General features: G+C 37.5%; 1 protein-coding gene across 3 annotated transcripts in view; it reads right to left on the bottom strand.

Annotated features, from left to right (window-relative positions):
- The window catches only part of LOC139770863 (uncharacterized), a 30696-nt gene extending 19074 nt beyond the window's left edge, over positions 1-11622 (bottom strand). For all 3 annotated transcript variants that reach the window (XM_071703121.1, XM_071703122.1, XM_071703123.1), the window contains exons 1-3: positions 11354-11622; positions 4477-4971; positions 670-802 (exon numbers count right to left, since the gene is read on the bottom strand). In XM_071703121.1, the coding sequence (XP_071559222.1) occupies positions 670-802; positions 4477-4530 (187 nt within the window). In that variant the 5' untranslated portion in view covers positions 4531-4971; positions 11354-11622. The remainder of the gene's footprint in view (positions 1-669; positions 803-4476; positions 4972-11353) is intronic.
- Positions 11623-16093: the final 4471 nt, after the last annotated feature.

Below are 16093 nucleotides of genomic sequence, written 5' to 3'. Positions count from 1 at the left end.
CGCCGCCGCGGAGCGTTAAATCATACGCGTTTCGTCACCGCGAGATAAATCGCGGGATATTTCTATGCCCCGCGGACTTAGGAGCGCGGAGCGCGATGATCTCGTCGGTGGAGGAGAAACCGTAATCGCAGGGGCGGAGAGAGAATGTGTGACTAAACGCCGCGCGGAAAGATCGGCGCTCTCTTCTCGCGCGTCGCAGGCCGCCCACGGTATATCACTCTTTCTCTCTTCTCCTTCTTCCCTCTCATGAGAAAGTCATCTCTCGCGGAGAGGCCCTCCCTCGCGACGATGAGCACTCTCGACTACAGTTTTGTATTATTAGAACGCGGCCTTTAGCGACAACCGCTCGGCTTCTTTTCGCCGAGGCTGCCGGGCCGATTCGGGAATTCGTCCAGAAAGATTGTTACTTTCTTTTATTTCTCTCATATTCAATCAATTTCAAAATAATTGGAATTAATTTAGAAATATGAAAATTGATGAAAGTGAATATCTTCAAATTAGTCGGATCGATATCATTTTCATAACGCATATAATCAATAACTGAATATATAATAATCCTTGACTGATAAAACCGAGTTGATTTTTTTCTCTCGGCTCGTTATGATGTTTAGAGATAGTAATGTTTGGAAACGCATAAGGCGCGTAACGGAAGTAATGAAGAGGATGTACCTTGATGAAGAGGCGGCAAGGGCGACGGCGGCGACAGCTGAAACGGCTCCTGTTTGATCTTCAGGGAATGAGGAGAGTCCTGCATGCTACTGAGTCCTGCGGAGCCCAGATTGCCATTCCCCTGCTGCAGCTCCTGAAAACGACATCAAATTAATGAATCCTCCCTCCCGTGTCTTTTTGCGAGCGAAGAAAACTATTCCGCATTGCATTTCGATTTTATTCAGGATTAAAATTATTTTGATTTTATATTGTGTAATAAATAATTAATTATTGTATTACAGATGTGCCATATTGGTATAAAGTTATAATATATAGATTATACAAATATGGTATTTAAATTAAACTATATAGCTTCTCATCGAACGAGTCAATGTATTGGAAGTAATTCTTGTACAACGTTATTCAATTAATTATGTCGTAAAACTTCGCATTACATTTCGATATTATATAGCAAATTAAGATTATTTTTTGATTTCACATTGCATAATGAGTAATTAATTATTATATGAATGCCATTAATATAAAGTTAATACATCTTATCTCTCTCTATCCATTTATATAAAACAAATGTCCTGACTGATTGACTGACTGACTGACTGACTCATCAACGCCCAGCCCAAACCCCTAAACCTAGAAACCTAAAATTCGAAGAGTATATTCCTTCCATGACGTAAGCACCCACTAAGAAGAGATTTTTAGAAATTCGACCTCTAAGGAAGTGAAAAAGAGATAAAATGTGTTTTCACGGATTCCTCAATATCTCTTAGGCCCGATGAGAGATCGACTTGGTTTTTTATTTAAAGTAGTTACATATCGTAACGAAGCACGGGTATCAAGCTAGCAAATTATAAAAGTACAGGAGGTATATAAACCTGTAAGAAGTTACATTTCTATAAGGACTTAAATAATCACTATTTCAACGGCTAAATAAATAAATTATAAACCACAGACTTATAACGAAGCAAGGGCTAACATTACATGTCGATTAATAATACCGAAAGTAATTTAACTACACGTCGCTAAAAATGATTCGGGTTATCTATAGACTTGGTTATTCTATAACAGAACGATCGCGAGATCCGAAAAGGTTCGGACAGCGCGGGTGCTGTAAATCTTCGATAAAGGATGGCACATCGGCGAGGTAGATTCACGTCATCCTAAAATACTCCCTAAAACATAGTCTCTCGTGTAGTAGACTCCGAAACGGCGGAGGTAAACGATCTAGGGAAATCCGCGGCGGGACGAATGGCGACAGTAAAGAAGTTCCTTCGAAGGAAGAAGGGAGAAAGAGAAAGAGACGCGAGAGAGCGGGCAGAGGCCGAAAGACTTTTTGGCTTGGTGCTTGCGATGTTTGAAGTGCCGTCACCGGAAGCTTACAAACACCGACTCGGTGTTGTGACATCGTATTATGCCGGGGCGAAACTTACGGTCTCGCTAGATCGTTAATTTGCGATCCGGTTTTACGAGGCTCCTATTAGGCCGCTTCGCGAATCGCCAAGCTGCGAAACTCGGCGCGCTCGATCTTCGAACGGCGAGAAGACAATTAATATCTAGCAGATATCTAGCGATCCCTGGACCCTGCCCAATGCGCTCGATTCTTTCTTATTCTATGCGATATGAGAGAATAATTTCATTAATTTTTTTTCCAGTTTTCAAAGCCAATTTTTCTTGGGAACGAGACGTCGCGTCAAAAAGATTTTATTTTATATTTTCGATCTTTCCCCTTTCACTCTGTGGTTAACGTCGATAAGAAATAATTTTATTGCTTATCATTTTTTTTACAAATATAAGATCTATGAGTACATATTAAATATGAAATATCGAATTCTATGTATGTGTTTACGTGTACATAATTGCGAGAAAATGATTATATAAGCGTAAAGCGTAAAAAGAAGATTAAAATTATAATATACGCGCAATTCATATCACGTTAGTTTTATCGTACTAAAAATAATCCCGGTCTTATCGTTTCCGGTCGCAAAATCGCAATATATTCTTATGTTTGTTGCGCACATCTGCTCTCGTGGACACTCGAAAATCTCGTGGTGAATTACGTGATCGACATGGATCAACGACGCGACCGATAGTTGCATTATCGGAGTCTCGATAAAAAAGTAACGCTCTATCGTTTGTTATTTTTCGCATGATACTTCCACGTGATGCTAATGAAGTATTCAAGGAAATGTTCAAAGTCAGATTTCGCAATTTTTCAACGCTTGTATGTTCAAATAATCGCGCGGAAGGTTAATTTCTCTTTTTAAATATTTAAAATTTACTAAAAACTTTTTCAGATACACTAACAAGAAAAGGTCTTTATACTCTTTAAGTAAATAATAAAACTCGGAACACTCCAGTGTTAAAGAATAAATTTATCCATTTCTTTTTTAGTCAGTTTACATAAAGAATATAGATCTTGTTTTACCGGTTCCTAATTATTGTAGAACGATTGAAATATTTCATTTTTTTTTTAATTAATATAGAGAGGAGCTTTAATATTCATTCTCCCGTTTAATCATCTCATTGAAATCCTTGAGAACTCAGGAGGTTGAGCCGAGCTAACGAGCAGACAGTAATCAGAGTTGGCATCGATTTTTAGCTCGTGTTCGCGAAGTCGACCGCCACACTAGCCGGACTGATCGATGGAACGACACACGCTCGATAACCCAGTTTTAATCCATTCAGCGATCACGTCGTGGACAAATCGCGCGCGAACATCGATGCTGAAATCCGCGACGTGGAAATCCTTCGCCCCGAAATGTCGTTCAATAAATCGAAAATCGCCGGATTCTATTTAACTGTGCTTTTTTTCCCTTCGTTATTTTTATCTCCAAAGTTCGCGACGTTTCTTCAAGATGCAAGAAAAAGAATATAAAGTGAGAGCAAAGAGAATTTATTAACACAATTGAATGACAGAACGGATTCTCGTTAAAAGCTGCTCCGAAATATTTGTGTGAAATTGTCGCGGAGTATAAATGTATATAGAAGGCGTGATTCGCGAGTCGTGAAATTTTCGAGGTCACGACCCCCCGACTCTTTTTCTTTTTCGTTCCCCTGTTGGAAGATAAGAGCGTGCGTGACGCGACGTTAAGTCGGTCGTCTTTCGCGTCGTTCTGCGAAACGGGGAAAAACTTCACGGAAAAAAAAACGAGTGACAAGAAGAGCGAGTGCCGAAATGCAGATACACTGAGAAAAAAAAATCGTAGATTCAAAGAAATATTATTTGATTCAACTAAATGCAGCGGTCACGGGCTGTCAAGCTAACATTTGTTAATTCAACAAATATTATATAAAATAAAATAAAATATTTCTTGATATTACTCACGTATATTTGATTTAAATATATTAATATTTACATTAAACAAATCACACCAACTAAACGAGTTTAGTCAAATTAACAACATTTTTTTCTCAGTGTAGGATAACAAAGTTCCATGTACCACGCATTCATTGTTTATTATCACTACAAACGAAACTATAGACACATTTCAAGTATTTCACTCTATTTCTAATATTCCATGAGCACCTAAACATTCATTTGAATTTCTTATTCAGCTTCGCGAAAATTTTTTAATTAATTGCATGCGCCCTGAACTTTTTGACACACAAACGTGATATTTTTCATCCAAATTGCACCTTTAAATCGATATTAAAAATTAAGTAGTCCTAGCTATATATAATTGATAAATACTTAACATCACGCTTATCCCTGATTTCAAAACTCTTTTGGGATCTGAACATTAGATTCGAAAAATTCGCCTTTCTTTAAAAGATACTTAGAGTCTCGCTGCACGAATTTCTTTCACTTACCCCAGAAACGGGGATGATGTGCGAGACCATCCTGGACCTGTCCACGTAATTCATAAAGGCGTCGGCCGTCGCCGCTGCATTTACCCGATGCTGCTGCAGCTGCACCCAATCACCGGTCGGGATCTCCACAATTGCACCGCCGCGCCGACGGGCTCCAACAGATAAGGGTAGAAACAATGCTTCCGAGTTACCGTCGAGCTTTTCAATGTCCGGAATCTTGTTTCACTGACACTTCGAAGTCGTGCGAAATCGTTTCATGCTCCCGTAATCGTTCGTAGTAAGCAAAACACTCGTTCCACATCGGCGACACAATTCGCACAATATATCGCAATTGTCGTTAAAGGAGGCTAAAGTTGTCCTGGATACAGTGCGACGGGAAAGCGCATCGCGGTGTTGCGGTCTCGCACTTTACATCTTCGAGACGAATCGTTCGTGGCAGCCAAACGCGAAGGTCTCGAAAGATTTCCTTGAACCGGGAAGCACAATTGGGAAAATCTGTAACAGAGTAAATTCACGCCTTCTATGAATGTTTGTAATATACTGACGCGCGAAAAGGAAAGAGTTTGTCTGGAATCGATTAGTTTGAGAATGTACTATATGAATAGCATTTAGCTGGAAATAAATCTTTTATTCGTTTTGAAAATCACAATTCAATCAATTGGTCCCAGTAGTCATATGCTTGTCTCAAAGATTAACCCATGCATGTCTCAGTGCATGCCGAATTAAGGTGAAACCGCGAATGGCTTATTAAACTTGGATAACTGTGGTAATTCTAGAGCTAATACATGCAAAACAGAGTCTTAACCAGTGATGGAAGGGACGCTTTCATTAGATCAAAAATCATAAAAATGTTAAGTCCCATTTGCCGAAAAACTGTAAGTTTGAATTTGATTTTCGAACTTACAGTTTTTCGGCAAATGGGACTTAACATTTTTATGATTTTTGATCTAATGAAAGCGTCCCTTCTCCATCACTGGTCGGGACTCTGTTTTGCATGTATTAGCTCTAGAATTACCACAGTTATCCAAGTAAATGTGGGTACAATCTAATGAACCATAACTGATTTAATGAGCCATTCGCGGTTTCACCTTAATTCGGCATGCACTGAGACATGCATGGGTTAATCTTTGAGACAAGCATATGACTACTGGCAGGATCAACCAGGGGCCAATTGGTCGGGACTCTGTTTTGCATGTATTAGCTCTAGAATTACCACAGTTATCCAAGTAAATTCCCATTTGCCGAAAAACTGTAAGTTCGAAAATAAAATTCAAACTTACAGTTTTTCGGCAAATGGGACTTAACATTTTTATGATTTTTGTTTTTTAGTGAATATTGTATTACATTTATTACGTATGATTATACACATAGTAAATTAATATATCGCTTTTTCGAATATATTTTATATTCATATTTTATTTAATAATAAAACACAGTAAAATATAATTTATGTAATGCATATTAGGGAGTTTGTGAATAGCTCTTACAAGAATGTACGTAATCGCTGAAGATTATAAGTAATCTTGTTTATGTTATTATTTATAATTGAAGATCACGCATAAAAACTTTTTTGTCAAAATCTTAGTGATGTGTACCGTTAAAATTAGTCCGCACGTAATTTTTGTCGCTTATTAGCTTCCCGATTGCGAATCCGTGCAATCCGATTCGCAATCTACGCACAATGTCAAAAAATGCTGATGCAATCATTAACGTAACGCTGTCCCGAATCAGGTCAGCTGACTCATCGAAAACATCACGCACATTCGCAGTGTCAAAATAATTATCCAACGTACACGGTCTTGCAATTGATAAAAGATTAACTTCGTATTTCGTCGCAGTCTTCGAGAAACCAGTCAGGAGAACGAGAAAACAAAAAGATATATATTCACGAGCTTAATTGAATGCAGTTCTGCAATGCGGAACCAACTCCAAAATCTCATCTTTCCGTTAGAGCCAATTTCGCGAAACAAGAAGAACAAAAATGTACCAACATTATTTCAAATATAATGATTAAACTCTAATCGTCCTCAAATATAATTCCATGTGTTATATGGCGTTTTTAGAAAATCTCCTGTCCACAATACAGAAGAAAAATCAATACAGGACTGAAAATTACGAAAATGACGCTCGGTTCCTTATTATATAACTGCATCCAATTATCGGAATATTATTCCCGAGATCAATGGACTTCGTGTCGAAGTTTGTCATTAATACAAAACGTCGTCGTCGAGATCGGTGGAGGGAAGCCGACGTTTCCCGACATCGGGAGACACGACGAAGAGAAAAAGGAGTTTAAAACGACGACCGCGGTATCGAAATTCGGGTTCTAAGCGTGTTCTAAGCGAGCAGCGACACACTCTCGCTACTCGGCCGTCGGCGACGAGCGCACTATTTTCACGAGAAGATGATGAGCCGGCGAGAGACGAGAGACGACGTCTCTACACGCCGCCGGCTGACGGTTTCGGAGGGATGACGAGCGCGCAACAGCTGAGCACTTAGCGCCCTTAGTGACGACTGGGAGGAAAGGAACCTCGTGGTCCCCGGGGACTCATCGGGACTTCCGCCGGCGCTTGCGACAGACACGAAGAGAACTTCTACGTTCGCCCGCGACGTCGTAAATTCTGCCCCGATCGCGGTGTTTACGATTTTTCGGGGTCGTTCCCCTCTTTAATTCTAAGCGCTTCTCTAAAAATTATCGGAAATTTTTGGACGGCGGTCCGCGATCATGAAGCGAGTTAATGAAGCGCTCTTATCAATCGCACTCGCACAAGTTTAAGGGACCTAAGTTATTTATATATCTGTTGACGGGAAATCGTCCCCCCCCCTCGTTCCCCCTCGTTCCCTATGCCTTCGATTAGATTATATGTTTGGCGACATTATATTTTTATATCTCCGCTAATTCGTAATCCGTCGTAATTTTTGTTACGCAACGAAAGGTCTGTTGCGAGAGGTCGCGTGTGATAAGAGACGTGTAAACAGTTCTATTAATCAGCGCTCTCTCAATGTTTACATTTTTTGGATCTTAATGTATGTCTCTAATGTAATTACAATCTCCAATGTTCCCGAATTGCTCGAAAAAGATTTCGCGTATCTCATAAGTGTTTTAATTTTTTTTAAATATATTAAACTTCACATAAAAACGTAGGAATCTCGAGATTTTCAGATAATTTCCTTCCGCGTGCCGCGTTTCTTCAGCGCTGTAAAGATACAAATTTAACTAAGAAGTATCATATCATTAAAAATATTAAAAGGGTTAAGATATTTATGCGCTTATTAAGTATATCAAGAAATTGAATGATTGATAAAGCTAATTGCTACAAATCTTTTTATTGAGATTAACCTCAAATTTTAGAACGATTTTTTCAATTTTTTCTGCATTAACCGAATTGCATCTATCTTATTGCAGTAATCATTTAATTATGTATAACAAATGTTCTTCGCATATGTGTATTGAGAAGGCTAAGAAAACTCTGATTTTTTTCAGCAACTCGAATTAATGGAATTAATGGAATTATGTAGATATTATGCTCCCTCTATTTATTAAAATGTTCTTCATTCCTCGTTAATTGGTTAGGCAATTTATAGGTATATAATTATGCAAGATAGACCGAGTTAATAAATCTCGTAATAAATCTCTAAATAAATAGTTTAGTTACATACAGAAATATGTAGATTGTAGAATAACTCTTTTTTCCTCGCTTTTCGTTATCGCACGTACCTCATCCTATACATCCTTATTACCAAGTACAAAGGAAGTAAGTCAAGTTTTGATAGTTAAACATGCATTTGTTTCGCTACTATAATAGCGAAACTTCTTTTCTCGTTTCTCTGAATCAGATAGATACTCGGCTTGCTTTGTTAAATTAATGCAAGTTAAAACTTTCACGCTTTTCAAATAAGAGACTTTAATTCCTTCGTGTCACGACACAAGAAGGATGCGCGCATGCAAGAAGGATCTGTGTACGTGTAACAGAACGTGTTTTGATGCGAGATGACGATGCATTGACGTTACTGACGTTAGTAGTTGGATTCACGTGAGTTCGCCGGATCGCGGGTAAGAGGGCAGGCGGCGCCGATCGGTCGGTCGATCGGCGACGTTACGCGGCCGACTCTTTTCCACGTTTAACGGCGAGAAAAACTCCGCTTATCTTCGTGTGTGTGCGCGCGTTGCAGCGAAAGAAGAAGAAATATTTATCTCGCTGTTTAGTAAACAGCCGCCTGTCCGGACCGCTACAAATCGGTTGCGGCCGCGATCGCGGAACCCAAGTTTATAAACTTTCCGGTGATCTCGCGTACCACCGCGAGTGTCTGAGATAGCCGAAAAAAATATTGCACATGCAAAACCGGCGGCACGCGCGACGATGACTTACTTCTTCTTCCGCGCGAGCGATAATAAGGAATTTCATTCACCGCGTACCTCGCGCGTTTTCTCTCTCTCTCTCTCTCTTTCTATCACCGTATCAATGTATTCTGAACTAATGAATCTACGAAACAATTCGATTAATGCCGATTAAGTTGTATCTGTCAATTAAATTGCAGTCATTAACCCTTCGTCTATATACGTTTTTTTCTTGCACCCTCGGAGTGTATACGTGGGTCTGTCACATTTGACGCTATTTTTCCCTACTTTAAAGTATTTAAAAAAATCTGAAAAATTTGCAAAACGTCTGTCTATTGTAGTTGACGATTTTATAGTTATTTTGATGAACATCGTTTATTTAATATTTTCTAGTAGGCTTCTAAGTTTTACAATTACGAGCAGATATATCATTTTGGCCCAGACGCCGTAGACCCACGTATACAGACGGAGGGTTAACTTGCAATTCGATGGATTCTGTTCAAAAGAAGACAGGGGAAATTCTATAATTTTTGCATCGATTGTGACGTAATCTATTATGAAAATGACATATTAATATCATCTGCTTTAATTTTAATTAATTTTCTAGGTGATGTAGCTTTCTAGATCGTAATGCTAGCCTATGATAGCGATAGACAATTATGATTTACGTTGAACACTAATCTCAAAGAGGTATCCGCCGATTTTTTGATAGTGTAAGATTTTTAATCATAAGAGAATGTTGTAAAACGAAGATAAAATGGTGGAAAGCCGGACGACTGAATAATGTTTCATATATGTTCCATTAGTCTTTGATTCATCACTGATAATTTTGATAATTCCGTGTTTCTGATAACGTTACAGTAAAATTTGTGGAGCGAAATTTATTCTGAATAATGAATAAAAATTAACAAATAAAATAAATTTATTCGTTATTTGTAAATAATTTTATCATTTGTTATTCGATGAATGAATAATTTAATCGTAATTTGTAATTTTTATTCAAGAATATAATGAATAAAAAAGAAAATAATCGATTATGATGATTAATGTATACGAATGAAAAACTAAAGTTGACTTAACTCATAAAGTTATAAATTGCACTTATTAGTATTTTTTAATGATAAATTAAAACAAAGAAATTAAATAAATTTACAATTAATAAAATAAAAATAAAAATTTGTTTTTATAGAAGTCTGTGCGCCATTATTTTCAATTAATAAGATAAAAAACAAAAAAATAAATTCTATTTATCTATAGGGAAAAAGAAATATAACGAAAAAAGTATATAATCAATTTTATAAGTTTCCCAAAAGTGTACATTTCAGAATGTTTGACTAATAAAAAAAGCACTCAAAAATAATTCATACAAAAATTTACATTTATTTGAAATATTTTCATTATTTAAATAGGCTGTCAGAGAAGCACACGTTTTCCAAACATAGTATTAAATAATAAATGAGATTTGACTGCATTTATTTGTGTATTTATTTGATTATTTTAAAACAAAACTTGATTAATTCAATATTAACAAAGCTGTCATGTTTTTGTGATCTTTGCATATCAAATGTCACGCAATTTAACAAGTGTAAACATAACGCGGCCAAAGTCAGTTAAGATAAATTTATTATACACAAGTCGACATATATCTTTATTCATTTAAATCTATTTTCGAATAAAAATAATGAATAAATATGTTTCATAGTGAATAACGAATAATCGGAATAATGAGTAATTCAATCGACGAATGCAAAAATAACGGATAAAACATTATTTGTCATTCATAATCAAAATATATTCTATCAATGTACAACGCTGCAATATAGATACGGAAGAATGCAACGCAACGTCTGCCGTCGCTCGCAATGCGAGGCAGAAAAAGAATCTGTATCTCTACAGTACTCCATAAAGAAGCATGTAAAATTACACGAACAATAAGGAGTTCGTAGAAATCACGCTACATTTATATAAATGAAATGTACTTATTGTTCGTGTAATTTTATATATTTGTTTACAGTACAGCTGTGTATCTGATGCCTTTTTTGTGCATCAAACGAAACAACAGGCACATCCTTTTACTTTGGAGAAAGAGACGAGAAATACGGAAGACACGGAGAACACAATTGAGAAAAAGAACAGGCTTAAAATTAGCCTAAAAGTATATCCCCGAGATAACCGACAGAAAAAAACTTAGTTCTTTAGCGAATTTGAAACTGAATGCAGTTGAATTAATCCGTGTAAAGCCCAGATTAATTCAAGCGCGTAAATGTAGTGTGGAAAAGTGTGGAAATCATCGAAGTACATAGTACAAGTAAATTCTGCGAAACAATTCTTTCGGCTCCTGATCGCTAAATCATTTTCTGTGCCATGCTGCATGCACATCTTTTGGTCACGATTCGCGCGCAATGGCCCTTTGCCTGGAGTAGCCAGGCGAGTTCGTCCATTGTTCAACATTAACGAAACGTTCGAGCGCTTCGAGAGACACACGCTTGGAAAACCGTCTCGCGTCATCGTAAAATATATCATTGTATATCGCTTTACCTTGCTGGCGTGGATCCTCCGGATCGGGAACTCCTTCGTGGAATCACTCCGTTCACCGCGTTCACCGCGGGTGAAACGACGCGGTTCCGCGCCGCGGAAACCGGTGCGGCCACGAGCGAGAGACGGCGGATCCGCCGGGCGAGCCGATATCGCGGGCACGAAAAACGGACGCGAGCGACGAGATGAAACCGTGGCGAGATCGAGACTGGGCGCCGCGAAAGAGACGGCCGGCCGGAGTACGGACCGCGGCGATCCGCGGCGCGCGCGTGTGGTGTACGACGCGAAGGGAGACGGAGGCGGAGTCGCGCGTGTTTCGCGCTAACGCTTTCGGACCGCCCGCCCTTCTCGACGCGCGCCGCGCGCCGGCCAGCCCGCCCGCGGCAAGCGACGCAACGCGTCTTGACGATGACGGCTTTTTTTTTAGTTCTTATGGTAGACGTCGAAATGTTTAAAACGTCGATACGCGGAGTTTTCTAGAGCTCGTTATTGTCTCTAAAATTTTAGAGCTTTTGAGAGAAAGAAAAACGATTTACATTATTAGTCCTATTACCAACGTATGGAGTTATGATACATATTATATGACTATACTCATTCTTGTGTTAGATGTCAAAATGTTTAAATGTCGATACGCGAGGTTTTTTTAGATCTCATTATTTTCTCTAACAATTTTAAAGCTTTTGAGAAAGATAAACGATTTCTTAAATTATTATTAGTCCTGTTATTAACGTTGTAATAATACATATTATAACTGCGATTATTTACAGATACATATATGTATATTCCTTGCTATAATTTTAATTAATTAAAACAGAGAGAAAAGTAATAGTTGTGGGAAAAAATGATAAAGTATTTAAAAAAAAAAGAAGATACTTAAGGATTAAATTTGTAATAGCGCACTGCTCTCTGTCTTTCTTTTTCTGTCCTTATTCAAATAACGTTATATTTTCGAGGTGTATAAAGTTCCCGAAATTCTTTCATTTTTTATCTTAAAGTTAAACTCAAATGTGATCTCGCGGTTAAAATAACCATCACTCATCATAATTCGTCTTTCACTACACTGCAATTAAATTCAAGTGTTATTTTTACACGCATAAACATTTAAAAATTTGACACATTTGACTAAAGCTCTTTTTATATATTTCTTCATGTGTTAAATTACGTCATTATTTAACACGTTTAATCGTATTATTATGTCATTTAGACACATGAATGATTGTTACGGTAAATGAAACGTTTATAGTTGGAGGTCGAATTTCTACTAACATAAGAGAAACAAACATCGACGACTTGTCGTCAATAAATAACAATTAATTTAGCTGAAATGTTATCTGGTAAACTCGATATATTGGTGGCGATCGTGGCGTAGAAAGATGTGCGCTGCTCTAACGAGCCGAAGATCCGAGTTCAAATCCGACCAAAAATCGTCGGTTCTTATATGATCGCCACCTCTCGGAAGGGTTAACGGCAACACACCGAGAGCGTATCTCTTGAGCACTCCTCTATATTTGAGAATTGATACTCCAGGTTGGGGGTTGGGCGCTAGGCTAACAACCCGTAAAAAAAAAAATTATTGTAAAAAAACCAGAAGGGAGGCCTTGGATTTTGATAAAGGCCGAACTTCAGGAGGCTCGATCTTGAGCTGTAGTGTCGTTGAAGAAGAAGAGAAATTCGATTAATTTCTCGAAAAAGGAAAAAGGTAACTTCTATAATGATGACTAAAAACCGTACTTCTCAATCTGACCAATCACTTAACACCAGAAAAGTGATGACAAAACTAAAAGAGAACTGAAGAGAAGAGTACCATTTCGCAAAATTCGCAATAGTTGTTGATGAGCGAATGAGCGCACACTGCAAATCCAAGTGTGTTATTTTTGCACGCATAAACGTCTAAAAATGACACATTTCACTGAAGTTCTTTTTACATATTTTTTGCGTGTTGAATTACGTCATTTAACACGTTTATTCGTATTAAATTATAAGTTAACACGTTCAATCGTGTTAAATAACGTGATTTGAAACAGAAAGAATTGTGTAAGAAGAGCTTTAGCTAAAATAACTCACTTGGACTTGCAGTGTAGTTGCAACTGGAAACGCGTTCCATACTGAGTGCTTTCCATTTAATGACATAAATTAACACAAGTATCGTTCTGTTTTTATTGGATTTCAAGAAAGATAGAACTTGTGTCGACTTACGTCACTAAATTGGAAGTATCCGATATATTCACACGTTTCACGTAGACCACAAACCCTTGAATCAACGATATTTCTATGATTTTTGACGTAAGAGAAATTGTAGCATTTTTTGCGGCCATTGTACGATATGCAGCAATTAACGTAGCTACATTTACAAATGCGTGCCAAATGATTTCGGTATAGCTTGTTCGACCTGCAAAAAAATCGTGACAGATCGAATATCGGTCGCGAATTATTATGTAATTGCGCTTACATCGCGTTTCGTGAGGCGCGTTAAGCAACTCCATGCAACTGTTGTTTTGCTCGCTGATCGGCAAGGATGTCAGGAATTAAGGTCAAGAGAACGAGACCGTGTCGTCGAAATCGCTGACCACCGTCAAAGATATCGCGAATCGCATGCATATTCGCGATTAAATACCGCTCAGATACGATTAGTCGATAATATTACGCCAAATTAATTCGATAACGTTACGCTACTTGAAATATCTATATTATATCAAACTCTCACACAAAGGAATTTTTTTTACTTCGCTTTTATATTGATAAAGATGGACGAATTGATATGTTCCTATTCTAATAACGTATTTGCTTTAATATACGAAAGGGAAATTTAAAACTATTATTAAAGAGATAAAAACGAGATAATAAACGTATCTGACATATTCAGGTATAAAGACCAAGTAAAAAATAAATTATAATTACATTTTATTCTGTAACAAATTTTTAGTCTTAATCGATTGAAAGTAAAGAAGTTTTGGCAAATTGCGATTGAAGAATGCCACAAATAAATAACAAAGCCTCATCCTTTCTGTATTTAATATCATTTAATACCGAAATTTCAAGAGATAGAAATAATAAAGAGAGAGGAAGAAGAAGAGAAGGAGGAAGAGAGAAATACCGAGAAACGAGATCAAAAATCTTGATGAAAAAGAAATCATTATAATTTTTAACAAGAAACATATATTTATCAAAATTAATCTCTTTTCTTTACATTATGTATAAAATATCTCTGCACTGAGAAAAAAGTTGATTAAATATTTTCAATTGATTATTATTTTTTTCATTGAAATATTTATATGTATTTAAATTAAATCTAACATGACGTAATTTGACTTAAAAAAAATATATTTCAATTACAAAAAATAATAATCAGTTGAAAATATTTAGTCACGTTAACAACTTTTTTTTCTCAGTGTGTATTTTCTATTTTGCCGATTTTGCTGTACATTTGTCGCCGCGCGCGGAAAGGACGAGCATCGAAGAGCCGAATCCCGCGGAGGGAATGACGTATCGATAAATGAAGCGGTTGCCGCAAAATGTCGCGTAAACGCGATGCGGAGGGTGAGGGAGAAAAGAGGCGCCGCAGCCGCGACGCCATGTTGGGGCGGCATCCGCGAGGCCGCTCGCCTCGCGCGATTGGTCGAGGGCCCCGTTCCGAAACAACAATTCGGCGCGCACTCGTGCTTCAGCCCCGGCTCCTCGCGAAGCTTCGCATTCGATCCGCGAATCCGCGACCGACCGGCGACGCGGGAAAGGAACGCGAATCCGCCGTTTAATGGCGAGAGCCTTCCGCAATCCCGCGATTCCCGCGGACGCGAATCCACTTTTCGCGCCACCTTCCTACACGCGGGATATCTCGATTTAACCGAATGAGTCGATCGTTAATTCGGGATTGGCCAGAAGCGCGGTGGCTTCCAGCACGAATGTCGCAAAGCGAAAAAAATTGCACGCGTACGATCTCGAATTATAATTCGAGATCGAGAAATTTCGAAACTGAAAGTAGAATTTCAGGTCTGCATTATGTACGTTATACATTTTGCGCTTAAAATGCTATATAGATTATACATATAATTAGACGTTAAAGAGAAACGAAAGAGAAGAAAAGTTGAAAGAATACGAAAATTTAGCTACAAGGAATGAACTTGATGAAAATATGAAACTGAAAATACTTTTACATCACGTTACGCATTTGATACACAAAAAATAGGAATCACTTTCAAAATCGAAAAGCTTACGTGTAACAAGTAGTAAAAATTAATCTCACATCATCGAGTCGATGTTATTTTATGAGAAATGCAAGATTAATTAGACGATGTTTTTTCAAGGCAGACGCTAAGGTTTTGAACAAATTTATCTGACGCTAAATGCATTCTCCTTGAGGTATCTGAGAAAGTTGTTTTATTCTAATATTCCATTAATTGCATCTATAAAAATAGATTTTTGAGTGATACGTAATTAAACGTAGCATTTAAATGAGATCTAAATTAATAACGCAGTTCAGATATATCCGAAAATTTATGCGGGTTATATTACGCGTATACATATAGGTATATACATATATTCGTAATATTTTATCACTATACATACCTATATATGTCCTACTATAAGATTTATACATTTTAATAAATAGTACAACGTTCATAATACATTACTTTACTATTAGATAATACAATATTTCAAGAAAAGAGGCTTGAGATATTAAAAGTCCGCGTGCGCGAAAAAAATGAGTATTATTTTTATCTAAAAATGGTGTGTGTGTGTGTGTGT

The sequence above is a fragment of the Temnothorax nylanderi genome, unplaced genomic scaffold, assembly GCF_030848795.1.
Source record: "Temnothorax nylanderi isolate EJ_2023f unplaced genomic scaffold, tnyl_v1.0 TNYL_tig0033_pilon, whole genome shotgun sequence".
NCBI classification, from domain to species: Eukaryota; Metazoa; Arthropoda; class Insecta; order Hymenoptera; family Formicidae; genus Temnothorax; species Temnothorax nylanderi.
Note: the sequence above shows the minus strand (reverse complement) of the source record. Positions and strands in the feature narration are given on the sequence as shown.